Genomic DNA, 21,423 nt, shown 5'->3' with positions numbered 1-21,423 from the left:
TTAATTTTTTTTTTTTTTTTGGTTCCTTTGATAGCTGAGAAACTGTCCTGCAAGGTCTGGAAGACACAGACCCCATGTAGTCCATCCATGCAACCCAGGGCTGGGTCAGGGTGTGGCCCTCAGAAGAAACCCTGGGCCTTGTGTTTCCTTTGTTCTCCATGTTTTGCTCTGCTGCTCCAAAAACTCATTTTTATTTTCTTCAGTCTTATCTTTAGCAGAGACTGTACAGATGGGCAACAGATGTCGGTCACTTGTGGAAACTGTTCACTTGAGCACATAAGTAAAAAGCAGTAAAACATTAGGACACAGAGCCCAAGACAAGGTTATGAGCCCCTATTATTTGGGTTGTTGGAAGGCGGTCGGAGTCCATCTTACATCCTTTTAGAGACAGAGTTCTGTCTTCTACTTGCACCATTTGGTCCCTAATATGATATTAAATACACACTTAGATACTCAACACATTCTTACTACATGGGTGCCCTCTCCAGGCTCCCACATGGGGAACTGAAGGCTTTCGGAGTGCCCTCGTTCTTCAGTCTGACATGGGACCAGGGAGCCTGGCACTGGCACAAGTCACAGCACTGTTATTCATTGGGTGCTTGACTCTGAGATGAGCTACTTTTTGCCAATTGGATTAGCAAGTGTCACAATCTCCATTTCCAGGAAAAGCTCAGTCCTGCCTCTTTATGTCTCCCCTCCCTGGATCCCCTAAGCACCTAAGTCCTGGTCTGACATTTTGGGAGAATACAAAACAATAGTGGGGCTTCATCTTTGTCGGTCTCCTGATTCACTCTTGGGTTATTCTTGCACTTCAGCATTTCATCTGCCTCCTGAGACTTCGGTGCCGGACGCATATTTTATTTATCTGAATTTTAAAGGCTCCCATCCTTTGTGAGAACAGATAAGTTAGAGTGCTTATTTTTGCCATTGTTCCCCCTCTGGAGCAGTTCTTTGTCTTATCAGTAAGGCACAGGCTGGAGAATAACTTTAATAGGATCTGTTCTGAGTGGCTGAGGGACATGTGTAACCTGGAATTCTCTTTAAGGGAATTCTCTGAGTCTGGGGAGAGTTCTCCAGCCTGGTTCATCTACCTTAAGCCTTTACAGGCAGACAGAGGCTTCATGTAAATGTTCTGGGCCTAATTCTTGGAACCTGTGACTAGCTTTCAGGCATGCCCAACTTGTGGTCCATGGGCTTCGTGTGGCTGTACCTGCCAAAGATAGCTGTGAATGTAGCCAACACAAGATTATAATCTTTCTTAAAACATGAGGCCTTTGGGTGGTTTGTTTTGGTAACGATATTGCAGGATTCTAGAGCTTGAACTTTGTAGATGACAACGTTGTGGGAGGGAGGGAGAGAGAGATTTGACTACAGAGGGTAGGATGAATTGAGGATGGAAGGAAAGGCTGGAGTCATACCATCTGAATGTGGACAAAAGAGCCCACAAGCCAAGGGTTAGTGGCAGCCAACAGACAGGAAGAAGATGAAGATACATTCTTCCATCGGGGCCTTCAGGTGGACCAGCTATGCCGGCACCTTAATCCAGACAAGTGAAAGTGTACTTGTGACTTCCAGAAATGGAAGTTGTCTTGATGTTAAGTCTCTGCATCTTTGACAACTTGTTACAGCAGCAACAGGAAATGAATACACATGCTATAAGGTCTAAGTGTCCAACCTTTAGCATAAAATGACACAGACCCTGAAAGTTGTAGTCTAGGATCCCAAGTGATGGGCGAATTCCATTACAGTGTCCATGGTGGAGACACAGTCCATTTCATCTCATGTACCTATTCAGGGGAAAACATTAGAGAACAGTTCTTTCCAGGAGATCCTTGGTCCATCTCTCTCCCCAGCCTTTGCTTCCACCCTCATTCACTTCACCTGTAGTCACGTCTCCCTCTGCTTCTCTCCTACAAGGACCACTGTGAATGCACTGGTATACCTAGAAATCCCTGATACAGCAGAGCCATGAGGGTAGCTTTGAATCTTGACTATACCAAAAAAGCCCTTAATGCTGGATGCACATTAGCTCTACAGGGTTCTTAAAAGGATTAGGGAGCCCAATTGTGACGGTTAATCTTTTATATTATTATTGTTATTTTATGTGTATGGATATATTGCCTGCGTGTATAAGTAAGTGCACCCATGTTGTGCAATGCCCACAGAGGTCAGAAGAGCAGATCAGATTCCCTGGAGCTAGAGTTATAGATGGTTGTTAGCCACCATGTGAGTACTGGGAACCAAACCCATGTCTTCTGCAAGAGCAGCTGATGTTCTTAACCACTGGGTAATCTCTCGAGCCCAGTGATGATTAATCTTGATGATCATCTTGACAAGATCTATTCTTACCCTAGAGACAAACCTCTGGGCATGTCTTCAAGAGAGTTTCTAGGCTGGGTTAATTGAGGTGGGAAGACTGCTCTAACTGTAGGTGACACCATTCCACGGGACCTGGACCTAGACCCCCAATAAAGAAGAAATCTGGCTGAGCACCGCATTCATCACTCTCCGCTTCCTGACTGCAGATACAGTGCGATCAGCTGCTGTCTGCTGCTGCCGCTCTGACTCCCCCAGTCATGATGGACTGTACCCTCACACTGTGAACCAAAACAAGCCCTTCCTCCTTCAGCTGCTTTTGTCAGGCGTTTTTTCCCCAGCAACAAGACAAATCGCCAATGCAATTTTCAAATCCAGAATTGACTTACCCGGAGAAAACAGCCCAGAGCTGCCTTGTGAGCTCTTAAGGAGCCTGCAGTTCACATGCCGAACTCAGTCTCTGATTGATGAGGGGTACTTGAATTACTTAACCCTGTCTCCACTTTAATCAAGTAATCATTTACAAAAAGGTGAAGCAATATAAATGACTATGTGTTTATTACTTTGACTCTCATCTGGACATACTCTATGGACGTGCCTATATTTGAGGACATGCCAGTTTTCTCTCGTTGTTTATTCTTGACAGAAGCTGACTTCTGAACTTGATGTTTATTCCAACCAACTTCATGTTTCACTCTGCAGTATGCCATTAAAATATATATGTTTATTCTTCCATGAGAATTCTTACTGGTACATATTTATTTGGCTGTTTTGTTTCAAAACAATAAGCTACAATTCTTTTGATAACTGCTTACTCTGGGGAGGCAATCTATACAGAAGGATATTATTTTAACTTAGGGTCAAGAAAGTGGAGAAATCTTACAGTTTCTAGAAGGCCTAAGTAATTCGCCTTGTCCCCCCAGGTTCCAATTACTAAAGCTTGCTTGTGTTGTTTAGTATGTGTTATAAATGCTGAGTTGGCAGTTATTATTTCCTAAAGATAGACAAGTTAATGTCTGTGTCTTTGACTGGCTGCATGAAAACTACCAAGGGTACATCTAGGATGTGTTTAGCTGGAAAGGCTAGGGAGAGAGAAGAACAGGGAGCTGAGACTTAACTCTGCCCTGAAGGAGATTTTCCAGTTACAAGTCAGGTGTAGGCAACTGCCCTGCTCTGTACTTTGTGCCTTACCTACTGAATTTGTAACTATGCTTGTCACAGGGACATAATATCTGACAGCAACAATTTAAAGAGGGAGAATGTTACCTTGGCTCATGGTTTCAACCTATGGTGGTGGGAAAGGCATTTAAGAGGTCATGATGGGAAAGGCATCTTGGAGGTCACAGCAGCACAAGTGTGTGATCAAGGCTGCTCACATCCCAGCAGGGTGGAAGCAAGGATGTAGGCCTGTCCCTTATGGTTTACGTCAGCAGTTAAGCCCTATGTCCTAAAGGTTAAACAGCCTTCCTAAACAGAGCCACCACCTAAGTACAAGGTTTTTAAGCACATGAGTATGTGGGAGACATGTCACCCTTCCGTCCAAACACCTGTTTTCCTAAACACCTGTCCAATATTTCCAGCTTCAGTTAGACATGAACCCCAAACTTTTGGCTATAATACCAGCTCAAATGAATATTAACTGTTCAGTGCCTGTGCATATCTTGAGATTAAGAGCAAGCAGCTAAAAAATATATATGCAAATAAATGATAAACACAGTGAGCAAGGCTAATTCCATTTATTTCTTCAAAAATAAATCATTATACAAGGTCCAAGGAACCCATCTAAATACATAGAAGCTTAACGTAACTTTTCATTCTCTCCCTTAGAAAAATATCTTGAGTGAAAACACAAGATATAGGGCTAAGGCTATAGCTCAGTTGATGGAGTGTTTGCCTAGCATGGATGAAGACCTGGGTTTAATCCCCAGCTCTGCATAATACAAGCATGGTGGTGTAATCCCATGCTTGTAATCCCAGAATTTGAGAGATGAAGGGAAAAGGATCAAAAGTTCAAAGTCACCCTCAGTTACTCAGTGAGTTCAAGGTCAGCCAACCTTACTAACAGAAGTAAAAAAAAAAAAAATGCTAGACTATAACAATCAAAGCTAAAATTGGAGAGAGGAACAAGCAGACACTTCAGTGAAGAGGGCACACAGATGGGAGCTCTCTCAAGGAAAGATAGTCCCCATTTTTAGCCATTAGGAACATGCAAACTAAAATCACATTAGCTTTCTCCAGGTATCTGCAGGACTGGCTAAAATGAAATATATACACACATCCCAGGCTGACCAAGAACACAAGAAGCATTCATTGCTGGTGGAAATGTGAGATGACACAGTCACTATAGAAAAATATGGTTCCTTATAAAAAATAAAAAGCACACATGCTTATTGTAAGATCTAGCAATTATACTCCTGGGCATTCATTCTAGAGAAATCTGAACTTAGATTCACATAAAAACCCATACACAAATGTTTGATGAGGCTATAATTCAAATACTAAACCTATGAGCAACCCATATGCCCTTCAGAAGGTTAAAACTGTTAAATGAATTGCGGCATATTTATGCTGTGGACTACCACTCAGTAATAAAAAAGCAACTTTACACTGTTGGTGCACATAACAGCTCTGATGGATTGCAAGAGAATCGTTCAAACTGAAAAAAGCTAGCATCACAGTTCATATGCAACATGACTCCATTCACAAGCCTTTCTTAAAATAATCAAAAGACCGAAATGGAAACCACATCAAGAAATGGGGCCTGGGAGTATATAGCTCAGCGGTAGAGCATTCACCTGGTTTACTGGAGACCCTGAGGTCTGTCGGTCAGCAGTGCAAAAGCAAACACACAAACATTCTTTGCCAGGAACCGGGAAGCAAGGAAAGGAACGGAAGTGGCTGTGGCTACAGAGTCCGCAGGGGTGTGTCCTTGTCATGAGAATGCTCCAACTCTCAAATGTGGGGTCCATACAAATCTGCACAGGAGATAAAATTCCATAGAATTCAATTCACACGCATATACGTGCCTATAATACCAGTGATCTGAGTAAGGCTTGGTCTCAGAGCCCAATTCCTCAGTTGGGATGCAGTACAGTGAGATGTTGATCTGTTCATCTAACACAAGTGGAAGACAAGCAGGATCGCTGGACTCTCCCTTGCAACGGTCTGGGGACCAATAGTCACCTCAAAATAACAAGTTAAAAACAAAATTAAAGCATGATTTGTAAGTCGTGGGTGATCAGGATAGAGCTTAGATTAATAGATTTATACTTCTGAGAAGTATCATCTTGGGGAGAAGGGGACAGTGGTAATAGGTTTAAACATAACTTGGCGGGGGGGGGGTGAGGAAATCAGAAAGAGCCCAACTCCATCCCTAACACGCCTTTTCCTTTCTCTCCTACACGAAGTTCCTAAATCCCACTCCCTGTAGTCTTCAGATCTTACCTCTTGCTTTGTTCTGTGACATCATCTTGGTCAGATGAGCAAATCATCCTTCTTTATATGAACTACAGCAAACACAGACACAGAAAGAAGAAAGAAAGAAAGAAAGAAAGAAAGAAAGAAAGAAAGAAAGAAAGAAAGAAAGAAAGAAAGAAGGAAGGACGAAGGAAGGAAGAGAGAGGAGGGGAGGGAGAGAGGGAGGGGAGGGAAGGAGGAAGGAAAAGAGGAAGAAAAGAGAAAGTGTCCCAACTGAGATTTGAACCAAAATCTTTGGTCCCCAAAGCCTCCTTCTGATCATCACTGAATTTGGTCCCAGAATTTCCTGATTTGCATACCACCTTCTTATTCCTTCTCCAAATAAGCCATTTAATTAAGTCACTGTAACTATACCTTGAGGGACTTTAAACAAGAATTACTTCTGTGCCCTCTTCCTCTGGATTCCCTGGGTTCTTGGACTCCATTGGCCTCTACGTTTTACTTAGCACTAGGCCTAGGGAGAATTAGTTCTAAAACAGCCCATACTCTGAGTTCCGTCCCTAGTACTTATTCTAAGTGTCCAAGCAAAATGTAAACCTGCCAGCCCTTGACCCAGGAGGGAACCAGCTCCCTGCACTGGCCTGGGAGCCTTGCCTTAACCCCTTCTGTATCTGCCCTTGATCCTGCCAGTCCAGACTCAACCCTTCCTGGTCTTCCTCTCTGGCTTCTTCTGTCTGCTAAAATTCCATCTAATCTGGGAAAGTCTCACTGACCTCCCAAGTCACAACCTTTCTTCTCTAAATCTTGTATCACCCTCACAAGTTGAGTGATTTTTTTATCTGTTTTTGTTTGCCTGTTATATGTTATTTTTATCATTTTAAGGGGGCTTTAAAGTCCTAGAGGGAACTGCCAAGGGCTTAGAAATCTTTGTATTCTAGATTCAAGCAGTATTTGAAGTGTGAGGGACATCAGGTTGTTTATGCTCAGGGGCATGGGGAAGTTTATGAGGGCAACATGGAGGTGGGAGGAGCGGAAGGGAGAGGAGGAGGGCGGGCAAGGACAGAGAAGCTCAAAGAGGTGACCTCTTAACAGGAGCTGAGGGTTCTGTCAAAGTGGCAACATTAAAAAGATTACATTTGGGGCTGGGGAGACGGCTCAGTTGGTAATGTGCTTGCAGTGCAAGTTTGAGGACCTGATCTTTAGGACCCAAATTAAAAAGTCAGGTGTGGCAGCGGAGAGGATTCCTGGGACATGCTAGCCAGATGGCCTAGTCTAGTCAGCAAGTTTCAGGCCAATCAAAACAAGATGGACTGCACCTGAGGAATGCCCTCAGGTTGTCCTCAAACACATGTGCACACACACAAGTCACATTTCCCTGTCTCTGCCGACCATATCCAAACCTTTCATGAATCCTCATCCCCATCAGAATCCCAGTGTTGTTTTCATGCAGGAATCTTCCTAATGGTGTCTCCCCCAGCTACTTTGAAACATAATTTGCAAATCGGGACAAGGACTTCAAAGTGCTGGTGAGTGCCTATTGCAGATGCTATGGGGCACCTGCCCTTTTCCCTGCCTTGCTGAATTTGTCTTGAGCTCTGTCCATTGGAAAGTGCCCTATGCTCTCGGTTTACAATAATATTTTAGGTAACATGCTCCATTTCCTCTTGATGATTGCAGACTAGGAGGATATGAGCTCAGTGTGGGGAAAAGGCAGGAGATCCACTGGTTTCCTTGAAGCACTTCTTGGCCAGAACCTGACTCATTTGTGTGCTGTGTTGCTTCACATTAGGAAACACCATGCTGGCCTGCATGGCTAATTTATGGAAATTGCAAGCATGCGTGGATTGGATTCTCTTTTGTGTGTCATGAAACTATTTGCTGCTTTGAATCTCGGAGGGTCTCTGAGGATTGAGAGAGCCTAGAAACTTTCTAGCACCCTAGCCCATCCGAATCATGCTGATGCTGTGGCTGTGAGTCCGAAGGCAGAGGAGCACCCATTGGCTGGCTGCTCCTCCCGGTTCCAGACTCACCTTCCCCAGTTTGATTTCAGTGGGAGCTCTGCGGTACCTTTTCTGCGTGAGCAGTTTTGCGCACTTTGCTTTGCACTGAGCTATCAGCCAGTTCTTCCAGGCAAAAGTACCCTAACCTTGTACATCACGAAATCCTTAACAAAAGCACATTAAAATTAGACTCCAGGATCTAGCTTAAACAACTTGAAACACATTTATATGTTTTTATTTTTAAAGCATTTAATTGAAAGGATTTTCTCTCTTCCAAAAATGTGTGCAGTAGACTGACCTGGAGGTATAAATGTGCCCAGCAGCACTGATCCAAGGTTATCTTACTACAAAGTAGTAAAGGCCACTGATTTGTTTAGCTTTTGTGATCAATTCCATTTTGTCTAGGTGTAATATCAACTTCTGGGGACTTATCTGTCAGAAATCAAGAATAGGCTGCTGGGTTTGTATGCATCTAATATATAATGGCCCTCTGAAATAGTGTTTAAAAAGCCCCAATACTCCTTTTATCCCAAGAAAGGTAGCCTGCTGTCAGCTTTTGTCTAAATTAAGATTGCTAAATAATATAATTTTAGTTACCATTTTTGTCCCTTTAAAAAAATCCCTTCTCCATCTCAGAGTCCATTAAAGACAAAAACAAGCAAAACCATTTCCTAAAATCATGTTCTGTTACTCCCGTATCTCCTTTAAAACCTTAATCAATTCCTTTCCTGAAGTCTTTCTGTAATTAGGTGTGGAGTATCTGCTTTTTATTCATTCATTCAGACAACAGACATTTTCTCTGAGAAGTCTCATTTCTCAATTCCAATTTCGGCTTTGCAAGCAAGCCTGCTATTTATTCCTGGGACTGATCGATGTCTCTCAATTTAATCCTTAAATAATTATATTCAAACACCCAAAGAGCACAAATGTAGCAGCCTAACTATTTAACTCAAATTCTAAATCACTAGTTATTCATGCTGATGGTTGTAATGAGTTTTTAGAGCATATATTATCATTATTTAACACACCAGAAAAGTGTCGGCATTTCCTTTTCTTGATAAATCAAAGAGGACCCTTCTGCTGACCCGAGTGAGCAGGTGTCCCGGGCCTCTCTCCTCCTTAATGTCAGCTGAGAAAGAGAATGAAGAGCAAGGCAGGACCTAATGACCTGGGTTTCTTTCTACTTTTTCATATTGCCCCCTACCAGGCTTAGTTGGCAAGATAAACAGAGAGCTGTTTGGGGGAGGAAAGGGTACACGTGTGCAGGTATGTGGTATGTGTGGTGCATGTGTGTATATATCTGTTTATTTATTGGTGTGTATGTGTATGTAGGTATATATGTGTGTGTGTGTGTGAGTGTATGTATACATGTGTATGTATGTGTATATGTATGTATTATGTATGCATATGACAACTTGAGGTAACTTTCCTCAGATTCCACAAACATTGTTTTTTTGAGGCAGGGACCTGGAGCTTACTGATTCCAATAAACTGTCTGGGCCAGCAAGCCCTAGGGATCTGCATGGCTCTGTCTGCTTAGAACTGCAATTACAAATGTACACCACCACAGCTGGTTTTTTCCATGGGTTCTGGAGATGGAATGCTTGTACAGCACGTACTTTACCAACTGAGCCATCTTCCCAAACATCAGAGTTATTTTCTGGGAAAGAAGCTATGAGAGCAGGGACACTCTTCAGGACACACATGCACATGTATACACATAGACACACACACAGAGATACATACAGAAATACACAGAGTTGCACACATGTACAAATACATACATACAGGCACACACGTACAGAGCAACACATTCACAGGCATACATGCACATGTACTCACAGACACACATGAATGTACTTCACACACATACCTGTACACGCACACCATACATAAGACACACACACACACACACACACACACACACACCCTAGTACTGCTCCCTGGCCATACCTCGTGGAATTTCCCCACTGTTCATACTGGATGTGCTGAGGATGCACATGGGGTTTACTGCAGAAAGCAAATCGTGACACAATGAAGACTGGACATTAGGTTAGGACGTGATCCTTGGCTTTGTACTTCTCTCACTAAAGAATGCCTTTTGTCCCTAGATCCTGCCCCTTCCTGCCACCTCACCATGTCTGGTCACTGGCTCAGAAACTATAGGACATGGGACTAACTAATCCCAAGGGACTCCAACCCAAACACTACTTTCTTCTCCATCTGTCTAAAGGTTGGCATTTGATCAAAAAATTAACTGACGCAGGAGGACAGTTGACCAGAGTGTGCAGCACCTTCTGGCAGAGGCCAACATATAAAGAGGCCTGAGGGAAAGCTGCTGCCTTTCCCTGCTGGCCATCCTTGCTGGTGTGTGCACCTACTTTGTTGCTGCCAGGTGCCACCAACCTTCACTGACAACAGAACCCAACGTCTCCAGCCTTCCAACATAGACTGAAGACCAGCGGCTCTCCAGGAATCCTCTAGGCCTTCAGGGCCAGAATGGGACTGCTGCAACATTCAGCTTTGTCAACTAAGCAGCTGCTGGGCGCTCAGCCTCTCCAGGGTGCAGACAACCATTGTTGGAGTACCTAGCCATGTGGTGTAAGCCAATCTAATTGTAATAATATTCATTCTATCAACTCTGCTCCCCTAGAGATCCCTGCCTAATATAGCCAGCTTGCAAACAAGCTTCCTCTTTTCTTAAGCTCACTGCTTTGCTGACTGGCATAGAGCAAGTACTACAGGGGAAAATGGCTTGGTTTGCAGCATTAGCATAGCATTTAAGTGAGTCGAGAAGGAGAACCTGGGCTGGGGATGGAACTCAGTGATAGACTGCTTGGCTGGCATGGCCAGGACTCTCAGTTTCATCTCTTGCACTGAAAAAAAGAAAGAAGGAAGGAAGGAAGGAAGGAAGGAAGGAAGGAAGGAAGGAAGGAAGGAAGGAAGGAAATAAGAAGAAAAGAAGGAAGGAAACTCATTCAGAGCAGCACTGAGTCCACTGAGGAGGCACCTTGTGCAAAGCCACCCTCCCAAGCTGATGGAGTCTATGGACAAGAAGCTGTCATTGAAATTCATTGATGGCTCACAGGTCAAGGACTGTTGCTAGAAGCTGATCCCCTGCCTGAGTCCTGTGATCAGTAAGTGTGGGAAGACAGCTACGAGGGGGCAGAGAATAATACTGGAAATGGTGGCCATGCAGAGAGATAGCATCATCGCTCTAGAAGTTGTGCAGCAAGTTTGAATAATGGCTGTTCAGCAATGAACCCACCACCTTCCCCAGGGAGCCTGCAAACTACGATGTAAAAATTTGATTGTGAACATCTTCATCTTCTTCAACTTTTTTTCTAAAAGATAGTTGCAAAAGTCAAAGAAGCTGTGGGGACAATCCTCCTATTAATGGCTTTTGTATCAAAGGCTGAATAGCCCAGCATATGAATGGCCAGGCTTTGGCCACGTTGGCCTTTCCCTTTCACCGTAGCTGTTTTCTAAAATATGCCACCTCAGCTGGGGATGAGCTGCTTTTACCGTATTTATATTATTTACTCCCCTCACTTACTATAAACAAGGTATGTGCGTGTGCGTGTGCGTGTGTGTGTGTGTGTGTGTGTGTGTGTGTGTGTGTGTTTCTGTGTCCAGGTGCATGTGTGTATGCAGGTCTGTGTGCACATATGTGTGTGTATATGCAAGCCAGAGGTCAACCTCAGGTGTTGTTCCTCAGGATGCCATCCACCTTGTTTCTCCAGACAGGGTCTCTCACTAGGTGGGACTGGCAGGTTTGGCTAGGCTGGCTGGCCAGCAAGCCCAGGAATCTGCTTGTTTTCATCTCCCTAGTGCTGGGATTACAAGCATGCACCACCATATTTGGCTTTTTTATGTGGGTTCTGGGGATTGAGCTGAGGCCCTCTTTCTTAGATAGCAAGCATTTTACTACCTGAGCGGTCTCCTCGGCCCTAATTCAGATTGTTTTAACTCACGCAACATCAGTCAGGAGCCCATCCCTCAGTCAAAAGCCATCTTCAGCCATGCCAGCAAAGCTTGGAGTCTTTTCCAGCTACTTGTAAAATTGTTCCCAATAGCCATCTTCCCCACTCTGTAACAGATTCTGTATTCAACAACACAGAGATGACCTCTCCTTCCCAGGACGATTCAGTAACTGCCAAGATTAGATTCATCTGTCCCCCCAAACTCTAGTAAAAGTTATAAAGTTATAAAAGAGAATCCAAGCTAAGATGAGCCAGTGTAGAAACAATGAGACATTTAAGTATAAATGTCATGGTTTTGTTACAAAAAAAAAAAAACAAGTTTGTAGCGGCTTTAGAAGAAATTAGTTGGGAATTTAGAATAAAACTATGAGAAATAAGTCTAAGCAATTTAACAAAAATTGGCATTTTTATCTGAAGCACAAGTCTTGCATTTCATCAAACTTTTCCTTGGAAGGTCATTAAGTCCTGCCTTATGAAAACCATGGAAACCTGATGAACTATTGTTCTTGGCTTGTTTGCAGGAAGCCCTGAGGCTGCCGCACAGGGCGCCTCATCCCGGCAGTGCTTGAACTTGGTGATCTTTAATTTGGTTTTTGCAAACAGATAGTCCAAAGAAAGTCCCCTCTTCCCTTCAGTGGATGTATTCTTTTCCCTCTTGCCTGGACTGTGATGTCAGCTCTCAGGGACCGGAGCTGAGGAACTCACAGGGATTAGCAAGGATGAGTGGATACGGTGAGCAGAGAGGCACAGGAAAGTCTCAGTGCATCTCCAATAGTGCTCTGCTTAAATGTCTTCCATGCTGTTGTCCTTCATAGCCTGCCCCAGTGCTGATGCTAGAGATGAGGGAATTCCCCATTAATTGCATTTCAGTGAGCACCCCCATCTCCTTCCTCTTCAGTGCTGCAGGACAACCATGCCTGAGAAGCCTAAAGTACTGTGTCACCTACTTCATGCTGCCCATGTACTGAGTCAGTCTGCCTTGGGATGGCTAGCCTGCAGTATGAAGGAGAGCAGGTCCAAACATGTGAATACAGCATCAAGCCAGGGGGTGTGGCTCAGTGATAGAGTGTTGGTCTGGCACGTCGGAAGCACTAGATTCAGTCTTCAGCACCATAAAAAATAAAATAGAATCAGCAACATCCACAACAGAACAACCTCATAAAGTTCTCACATTCACCTCAGAGTCCTGACAGCAGCCACTCAGCCTTACACCTCTGCTTGTGGCTCAGGTCAGTCACCAACAAGGTGTGTAGGGGGGAGGGGTGGCAACAAAAGGAAAAAGTTAATTTAGAAGAAATTTCAAGGGCTGGGAATATAGCTCAGCTGGTAAGATGCTTGCCTTGCAAATGTGAGGGTCTGAATCCCCCAAACCCATGTAAAAGGCCAGGTATGGTAGCCTGGCATAAACTCAGTGCTGGGAAGGCAGAGACAGGACGATCCCTGGGGCTCACTGGCCAGCCAGCCTAGCGTGTTTACCAATCTTCAGCCAGCGAGGGACCTTGTTTCAAAGAAAAGAAAAAAGACAGCTGTTTCCTGAAGAATGATACTCAAGGTGGACCTCCAGCATCCACATGCAGGTATACACATACACAGACAAGCACATACACGCTTCAAGAATTACATGAGAACTGCAGACCAAGCAAAAAGAAGAGACTTCCTCTGAGCATCTGGATGGAAAAGGAGCACAGAAAGCTTAGCAAAGTTAAGGCAAAAAGACCCCATGCATGACACTACCATGGGAGGAGGAGACAGAGAAAAAGACTGCGGAAGTGGAGGGTCCTGCCAGAGAGGAGAGAAGCCGAAGGAGGTCAAGTCCTTCTGTCTTAAAGGGTAGATAGTCCCCCATCTCATCGTCCCCTACCTGTTTCAAGTCTCTTGCTTAAAGTTATTTAGTTAAAAACTTTAAGACATCAATCACAAAGTCAAGAGAATGTCCACCTGAGCAAGCCCACAGCAGTCCTGCCAAAAGCCTAAGTTGTGGGGCTCTCCTTTGGGGAAGGTGAGGCTAGCCCAGAAATCATACAATTTGTTTCTAGTTTTGCAAATAAGAAAAAAACAGAAATTTATTCAAAATGGTACAGTCACCGTAGCCTGGCCATCTTCAGACTCCTTCCATTACACTCCTTCCCCAGGACTCGGATTTCTAAGGAATAATAAGGCAAATAGAATTAGGTAGCGCATAACCCAATTTCTCATTTCTCAATGAGATCAGGAAAGGAAATGTGAAGTCAGGATGTGCGTGACAAGAAGATAAGGCAGCTCAGAGGAGCCCCATAGTAGACAGGAGTTTGTGCTGATGTCCATCAGGGAGGCGACATCTGTCCAGTCCAGGGAGTCTGGAACAGGTGCAGGAAGGACTGAGCCTCACAGTTGTTTGAGGATCACCATGAAGGTCCAGAGCAAGTTGCATCTGTCTTTCCAAGGGAGGTGTGTAGAAGAGGGTTGTTTACTCATTGGGTCAGCAACTCTTCATTTTCCCAGCTCTGTGGGGTTCCCCTGGTGTAGAAACACAAAGAATGTTGACTTGAAAATTCTAGAAGACTCCGTGGGAAGAACAAATCAAACCATTTAATTATTGACAGTATAGCTTAGTAGTGGATCACTTGCCTAGAATGCATGAAACCCTGGGTTCCATCCTGAGCATCGCATAAACCAAGTGTGGTGGTGCATGCTATAATCCTAGTATTCCTTGGTCCCATGGCGAGTTCAAGGCCAGCCTGGGATACACGGCTCTCTCTCTCTCTCTCTCTCTCTCTCTCTCTCTCTCTCTCTCTCTCTCTCTCTCTCTCTCTCTCTCTCTCTCCTCTCCTCTCTCTCTCTCCTCTCTCTCTCATAAAAGTCTAATTATTGACAAGAATGATTATATATTAGCTAGACCTCTTACTACAAGTTAAAAAATTCCCAACTAATTAGAACTACTTTTCATCCAGAAAAAGAGGAAAGGGAAATTCACTGCTAGAATACAAACCACCTTAAGGGATTCAAAGTAAGGCACCTTTGGCTTCAACAGAGATTGGCAGTCCCTAGAACTTTCTATTTCCTCTGCCTGTTGGGCTCTGTAATGTTAATTCCCCCACTTCTCTCCCTATTCTGACTGCCTCTATCTCATTGACCTCCTCCTTGCTCTCAAGCCCAACATCACAGCACCCCCATAAGTAGATACTGGTTGGCAGGTCCTAGTGCCCAACAGCACAGGACTAGCAGAAGCAATAAGCTCATTCCAGAAAGACTCCAGGGTCTAGCTCTGGCCTAAATGGCTATGTCCAGGAAGGGTTACACTGCACAGTGAGATGGAGCTAGGACTAAGCAGGCCAATCTCAGAACAGTGGTGCTAGGAGAGCCCCTGGCAGCTACTGTATATTTATCTATGTCACCCGAGGCTGAGAATCTTGGATAGATTCTAGGCCAAACCAAACAGTTTGTAAATAAAAAATTCCAAGTTTCCAAAAAGTCCAAGTTTATAAAACCTACACATTGCAAAGTTGGATTCATCCATCGTCCTCCTGTCCTGTCATTTTTTCCTTCAGCTTCTCTGTGTCTGGCTTGGCCTGGCGCATAGAAGACAGAAGCTTTTGGTCCAGGCAAGATCTCCACCTTTGGAATCACAGTGACACTGAGGAAAGAACACACAAAGAAATAAACTGTTAACCTTGGTCAGGACTGAGAAAGCTATATGGTACCAGTTCTTTTTTGCTGCTGATGCCATTGGCCAGGTCAAAAGAGTAGATCCCAGTACTGGCCCTTCAACTTTGAAGAAAGAGGACTCGAATCCAAAATAAACACGATGACACTCATAATTTTACCAGCCAGAATAGCCTGTATATACCCTATGTGCCTCTTATCTTCTTTGTGTCACTTTAACTTTTTTGAGATAGGGTGTCGTGTAGCCCAGGCTGGCTTCAAACTCACTATGTAGTCCAGGAGGAGCTGAACTTCTGATCTTCCTGCCCTCACCTCCTGAGTTCTGGGATTATAAGCAATCATTACCACATCCCATTTATACCACGCAGGGCTTTATGCATACTAGGTGAGCACTCTACCAACTGAGCTATGCCCCCAGCCCCACTTCTAGTATCTTGAGAGGTGGTTTGAAAGCGCTGGTCAGTCTACAGAGTCCTCAAACCATTCTGGCTGATTTGTCCATCCTCTCGTTAGATTCTGTTTGCGTCAGAAGTTCTTGCTGAAGGTTTGAAAACCGTGGAGCTACTTGTCAACTCAGAATAGACTGTCTTTTTCAGAGATACTCACAGAACAGCCTCCTAGATCTGTGCAGACATTCGTCACTCTTCAACTAGCATACTGTGGAAAGTGTAAAAGCCTATGAAAAATCAAGATGACTTGGGCTTGGCTCAGCCCTTGTTGGAGTACGACCATCACATGTCTTCACTTCTCTTGTTCATGTGGAATTGTACTCTGGGGACACTTTCTTCTGCTCTTTTCTCCTTTCCGCTAAAACCATGTCAACTTCAAAGTCTCCAACTGCCTTTCTTCTCGGGGTTCTCTTCATTTTCTGTGTCACTGTTCTCTTCCATTCTAACACAGTTCTTTTTCAAAATAATGTGTTCCTAACCTTTTCTTCCATTGCACAAAACGCAAATGGAATCAGAAGAAAAATAAATAAGTCCAAAATAGCATCCCTCCATTTGTGCCATTTTATATGATTATAATATGCTAGAAATGTCACTATAATTATAGCAACAAATTATTTCAACAATCCTCAAAGTGATGCTATTTATAGACAACTGGGGATGTATGAGGATGAATTCACTGTGGGAGAAGCCCTGCTCACAGACGTGAGCCTGGGCCTGGGCCACCTGGCACCACGTAGAAACACCATAAGTCTACTCTTAAAACCAGAACGTGAGAGATGGCATAATTCAATGGACACATTTAACCACTCCAGCTAAGAATTCCCTCTGAATATCTAGTGTGTTAGGTTTACATACAACCAATTACCATCACCATTCACCTCCCTCCTGACCTGCAGGTCAGAGAGATGACAAGAGAGCAATGCTTGGTTCAGGAAGAAAGTCAGGTGCCCACAGATGCTTTGTCTGTGACCATTCCTGGCAACGCAGATGCGAAAAGCACACCCGCGGTTGGTCTGTGCCATGCTTTCTTTTTGCATTTCACCTTGAGCGAGGGAAAAGAGCTGGGAGGGATCACTCCTTTGTTACTGAGTCTCCCATCTCTTATTTTTGGTCTCTTTCATCTTACGGGTTTTATATTGTTTTGCTTAACAAAGCTGTAAATTCAGGGATGGGGAAAGTTTCACAGCGCGAAAACTTCAACCCAATGCAGAGAACTCTGCTTGGAGTGGGGTTTGGAGAAGAGGGAAAAAGAAATTAACCAAAAGGAATTCCTTAGTAAATCACAGTTGTGAATTCTGCATATCTGTTAAAGTACACTCCCCCTACAACCTTGCTGTGTCCCTGAGCAGAATTGTAGCAGTGCCATTTGGGGTGATGGGTAAGCAGCTAGCCATATCCACCCAAGAACCTGACCGTGTGACTCTGGGATGCCTCTCAAGAAACTGAATATCAGCTATCTTTGCTTGCAATGGTAACCCTAGATTTGACATTTTTCAGCTAACCAAAAAACAATGGCCCTAATTTTTCTACCTCGGTTGTGCAGGGGTGGGGGTGTTTCTATGGTTAAATGTTTACCCGTCATTTTAGGTTCCAACAAAGAATACTTTGAGGAACCTGGGGGCATGACACAGTCAGAACAGTACCTATTATGCAAGCACAAGTACCTGAGTTTGATCCCCAGTGCCCACGTGAATGCTTGTTGCCTGCTTCAGTCATCTAGTGCTGGGTGAATGGAGAGGGGAGGGTCCCTGGAGCTCATTCGCCAGCCAACCTAGCCAAATTGAAAAACTCTGGGTTCTATGAGAGACCATGTCTCAAAATATAAAGTGGAGAACCATTGACAAAGACACTCAGTATCTATCCCTGGCCTACACACACACGGGCATTAACATATACATATAACATACACACACAATCTTTTTCCACAGTAAGTCTCTTTGGTAGGAATTATTTATTACCTCTAGTCTCTAAGAGTAAATTTGCCATTAGGTGTTAGGCGCCTACACAGAGTGTAGACTAATTTGGGCACAAAGCAGAACTTCGGGTGATAGTTGCCTAGTACCCAGACAGTGACAGGGTCCCCACCTCATGAAGAGGGCAAGTGCAGAGAGGGGCCTTTGAGGCAAAGGACAATGATGTCAAAGTTAGCTGCTGTTTTCTTCTGATCTATGTGAGTAACAATCCTACAAAGAAAAACTAACAGGCTGAGTGGCGTGTGCAGCATCGACCGCAGTGGCGGGTCCATTAGGAGCAAGTAAACACATTAATCATGAGAGTTTGAAACTCATCCCAGAGACTGCTGCGTTGTAACTATGGATAAGAGAAATGAGCCACTGCACTGACAATAGCTATACACGTGTAGAAGGGTACCAAGCTGCCCCTCTTGGTGTGGATGGGGGATGGACTGGCCAGGATGCTGTGATGTCATGAGTCGCGTTGGAGGGAAGAGGAGGTGTATATTGTTTGGAGACAGCAAGATGTTCTCTGGCATGCAACCACCCAGTTTATGAGGCAGCTCCAGATGGGTCCTAAGAATAGGACTTTGAACACACCACTGTGTGGAAGTGCTACCTGACAGCAAGGAAAGGGCCCTTTCACTAAGCTCATAATGCACCCATTTATGTGACCAACTGACACCAAGGGCTGGGGATAATTTCACAAAAAGGAAAAAATTTAGCTGCCATGGAAACCTGGACAGCGACAGATCTTCTGGATATGACAGGATTCCAGACTGGATTGTATAAAGTCTCCATAAGGCCAGAAAGCACCGTGGGTTTAATTAGTTAGTGAAGCCTGTCGCACAGGCGGGCACCAGCATTTGTCCTTTATTTTCTTTCCAAACGAGCCATGCACCACCAGCCCGGCATTCCCAGAAAAGGAGTGATTTTAGTTAAGCACATGATTGCAAAACAATGTCACACATGGGAAATCCCAAATTTAAATTCCCTCACAATTCCACATCCAAATGAGTTGTGACCACTGGAGGATGTGTGGAGAACAGACTCCAGGACGTCACTCCAAGCACCCAGTCTTCAAACATTCCCATAGTCACAGACGCCAAGATTAGCACCTTCTAATTTTAGTAGTCTATGAAGACAACTTTAGTATGGGAACCCCTTTCATCTTATTAATCAAAATATATTTGGAAGAAAAAGTGCATATGCCATTTCACCAGTTATTAAACAAAGCAAATTTCCACAGAGCAGATTGCTATGGCCATAGGCAAAGTGTAGGAGGAGCATTACAGGTATCCAAACATCTCTAAAGTGGCAGGATTTATGAGGCTGTTGCACATGTGTCTCACCTGGGTGTCTTGGTTGTGTTTTAGACCATTGTCCATATTATCTTTTTAGAATGTTTCAGGTTAGATTATAGTTTAGTGGTAGAGTATTTGTCTAATATGATGATTAATCTCAATTGTCAACTTGATGAGGTTTAGAATTGCCATGGAAACAAACCTCTAGGCATGGCTGTTTCCAGAGAGGCTTAGCTGAATGTGGGTGGCACCATCCTGCAGCCTAGCTCGGGTCCCAGACTGAGTGTAAAGGAGAAAGGGGCCTGAGGACCAGCATTCGTCTTTCTCTGCCTCTTGACTGGATGTAATGTGACTGGCTGTCTTGGGCTCCTGCCAACATGACTTCCCTGCCATGATGGACTGCGCTCCCAGACTGTGAGCCAAAATAAACACTGCCTTCTGTAAGTTGCTATTGTCAGGTATTTGGTCTCAACAATAAAGAGAAATAATTAATTAATACCCAGCATATGTGAAACCCTGGGTTACATCTCCAACAGTGGGGGAAAAAAAAACTAGTATTTTTCATGACTGACATTGCCAACTCCTGTGCTCTCCTTGCAGCACCATCCACAGGGTCCTCCTCCATCTCTCTATCTGCAGGAAACTGTGGCACCTTCCAGACTCTCCATAATTCTAAAATGAGATTCAGTTTTCAAACTTTAGATTTCAACATTGTCCCGTTTTATACCTTTCTCCTGTTCAATGAGCTACACTGCCTTGCTCCAGGCCCAGGAATGTGGAACTAAGGGAGCACAGACAGACTCCTCCAAAACTGAGCCAAAATAAGCCTTTCCTTCCTAACAACAGTGATCAAAGATGGAGGCAATTTCTTTATATTTTATTGGTGTGTATGTTTCTGTATACTACATGTGTGTGCATACATGTTCACATAGGGTATATGTGTGGATGCGTGGAGGCCAGAAGGGCATCATTCCTCAGATTTTGTCCATGTTTTCTTTTCCAACAGTGTCTCTCACTGGTCTGGAACCCCCCAAGCAGGCTAGCTGTCTGTCCAGTGAGCCCCAGGGATCTGTCTTTGCCTCCCCAGCACTGGAGTGTACCACCACATCCAGCTTTAAAAAAAAAATTTATTTTATTTTACGTGTATGAATGTTTTGCTTGTATATATTTAAGCGTACCACATGTGTGGAACACCCACAGAGGCCAGAAGAAGGATTCAGATCCCATGTAGGTGCTGAGAGCCGAACTTGAGTCTTTTTCAGGAATAGTCATTATTCCTAACCCCTGAGCCATCTCTCCAGTCCCATATCCAGCTTTTTGTGCATGGTATTGGGGCTCAAACTCTGGTCTTCATGCTTTCAGGCAAGCACTTTACTGAGTTATCTCCTCAGACTGATTCAGTCAATTTCATATCGCTCATCTAATCAGACACCAGCTCTCCTTGGTTTTCCTTCAGACGTTCCCTCCACCCCACCTGCATATTTAACATCTGTCAATATCAAACAGATTAGCACTGTGTAAACCAACTACGGCCTCTCAGGTCTGTGTGCTATGGAATACATGCTTTATTCAAACATCATTAGGTAACAAGCCATTATCCACAATAAGGGAAATTGATCATCCACATTCATTAAAACCTCAGGCACCTCTAGGTGGGAAGCAAATTCCAGCTCAGCCAAAGCGGCATTTCTCTTTCCGCAGAAGTAACTTCATTCTCTCCTTTTGCTCAAGGGCCAACAACCAGCAGGCAACAAACCTACCAGCTCCCCTTTGCAGTATCGCCTCGCCGTATGTGAGTCTCCTGCATCAGGCTCTGAAGGAGAGCAGTGCATTGTACTAACTCATGGTTTAACTAACAGCGCATAATGCAAACTACTGGGATACTGGTTGAGGTTGTCTTTGTGTCAAGTAACAGGTGATCCATCTTTAGACAAGTCACAGCTCAGGAAAGAGGAGTGTATACTTGCTATTCTTCCATCACTATGACTACATTACCTGACAGATACAGCTTTAAGGAAGAAAGGTTGATTTGGATTTTGGTTTCAGAGTTCATCCCTCAAGGCACTGGTGTGGCAAGGCAGCTCAGTCCACAGCATGCGGGAGTCACCTTAGATAAAGCAGGAAGCAGAGAAGCAGCACTCCAGTGTTGGGGAGGGGATGCCTAGGGCTCGTCTGGCTTTCTTCTTTTTTTCTTTTAGTCTCTTATTTCTCTTGTACTGTGGCCAGGTCCTGGCTATGAGAGGGTGCCACCCAGATTCAGGGCTTTCCCTTCTAATCATCCTTCTAGAAATGCCCTTATAGACATTGTCAGAGGTGTACCCTGTCTCCTAGGTGAGTCCAAATCCATCAACAAGCTTGGC

General features: G+C 44.2%; 1 protein-coding gene across 1 annotated transcript in view; it reads right to left on the bottom strand.

Annotated features, from left to right (window-relative positions):
* Positions 1–13,401: 13,401 nt before the first annotated feature.
* The window catches only part of LOC115072802, a 62,571-nt gene continuing 54,549 nt past the window's right edge, over positions 13,402–21,423 (bottom strand). Inside the window, exons 4-5 of the mRNA XM_029570664.1 lie at positions 15,188–15,329; positions 13,402–14,212 (exon numbers count right to left, since the gene is read on the bottom strand). Of these exons, the coding sequence (XP_029426524.1) occupies positions 14,186–14,212; positions 15,188–15,329 (169 nt within the window). The 3' untranslated portion in view covers positions 13,402–14,185. The remainder of the gene's footprint in view (positions 14,213–15,187; positions 15,330–21,423) is intronic.

The sequence above is a fragment of the Nannospalax galili genome, unplaced genomic scaffold (genome assembly GCF_000622305.1).
Source record: "Nannospalax galili isolate Female #2095 unplaced genomic scaffold, S.galili_v1.0 scaffold123, whole genome shotgun sequence".
Taxonomy (NCBI): Eukaryota; Metazoa; Chordata; class Mammalia; order Rodentia; family Spalacidae; genus Nannospalax; species Nannospalax galili.
Note: the sequence above shows the minus strand (reverse complement) of the source record. Positions and strands in the feature narration are given on the sequence as shown.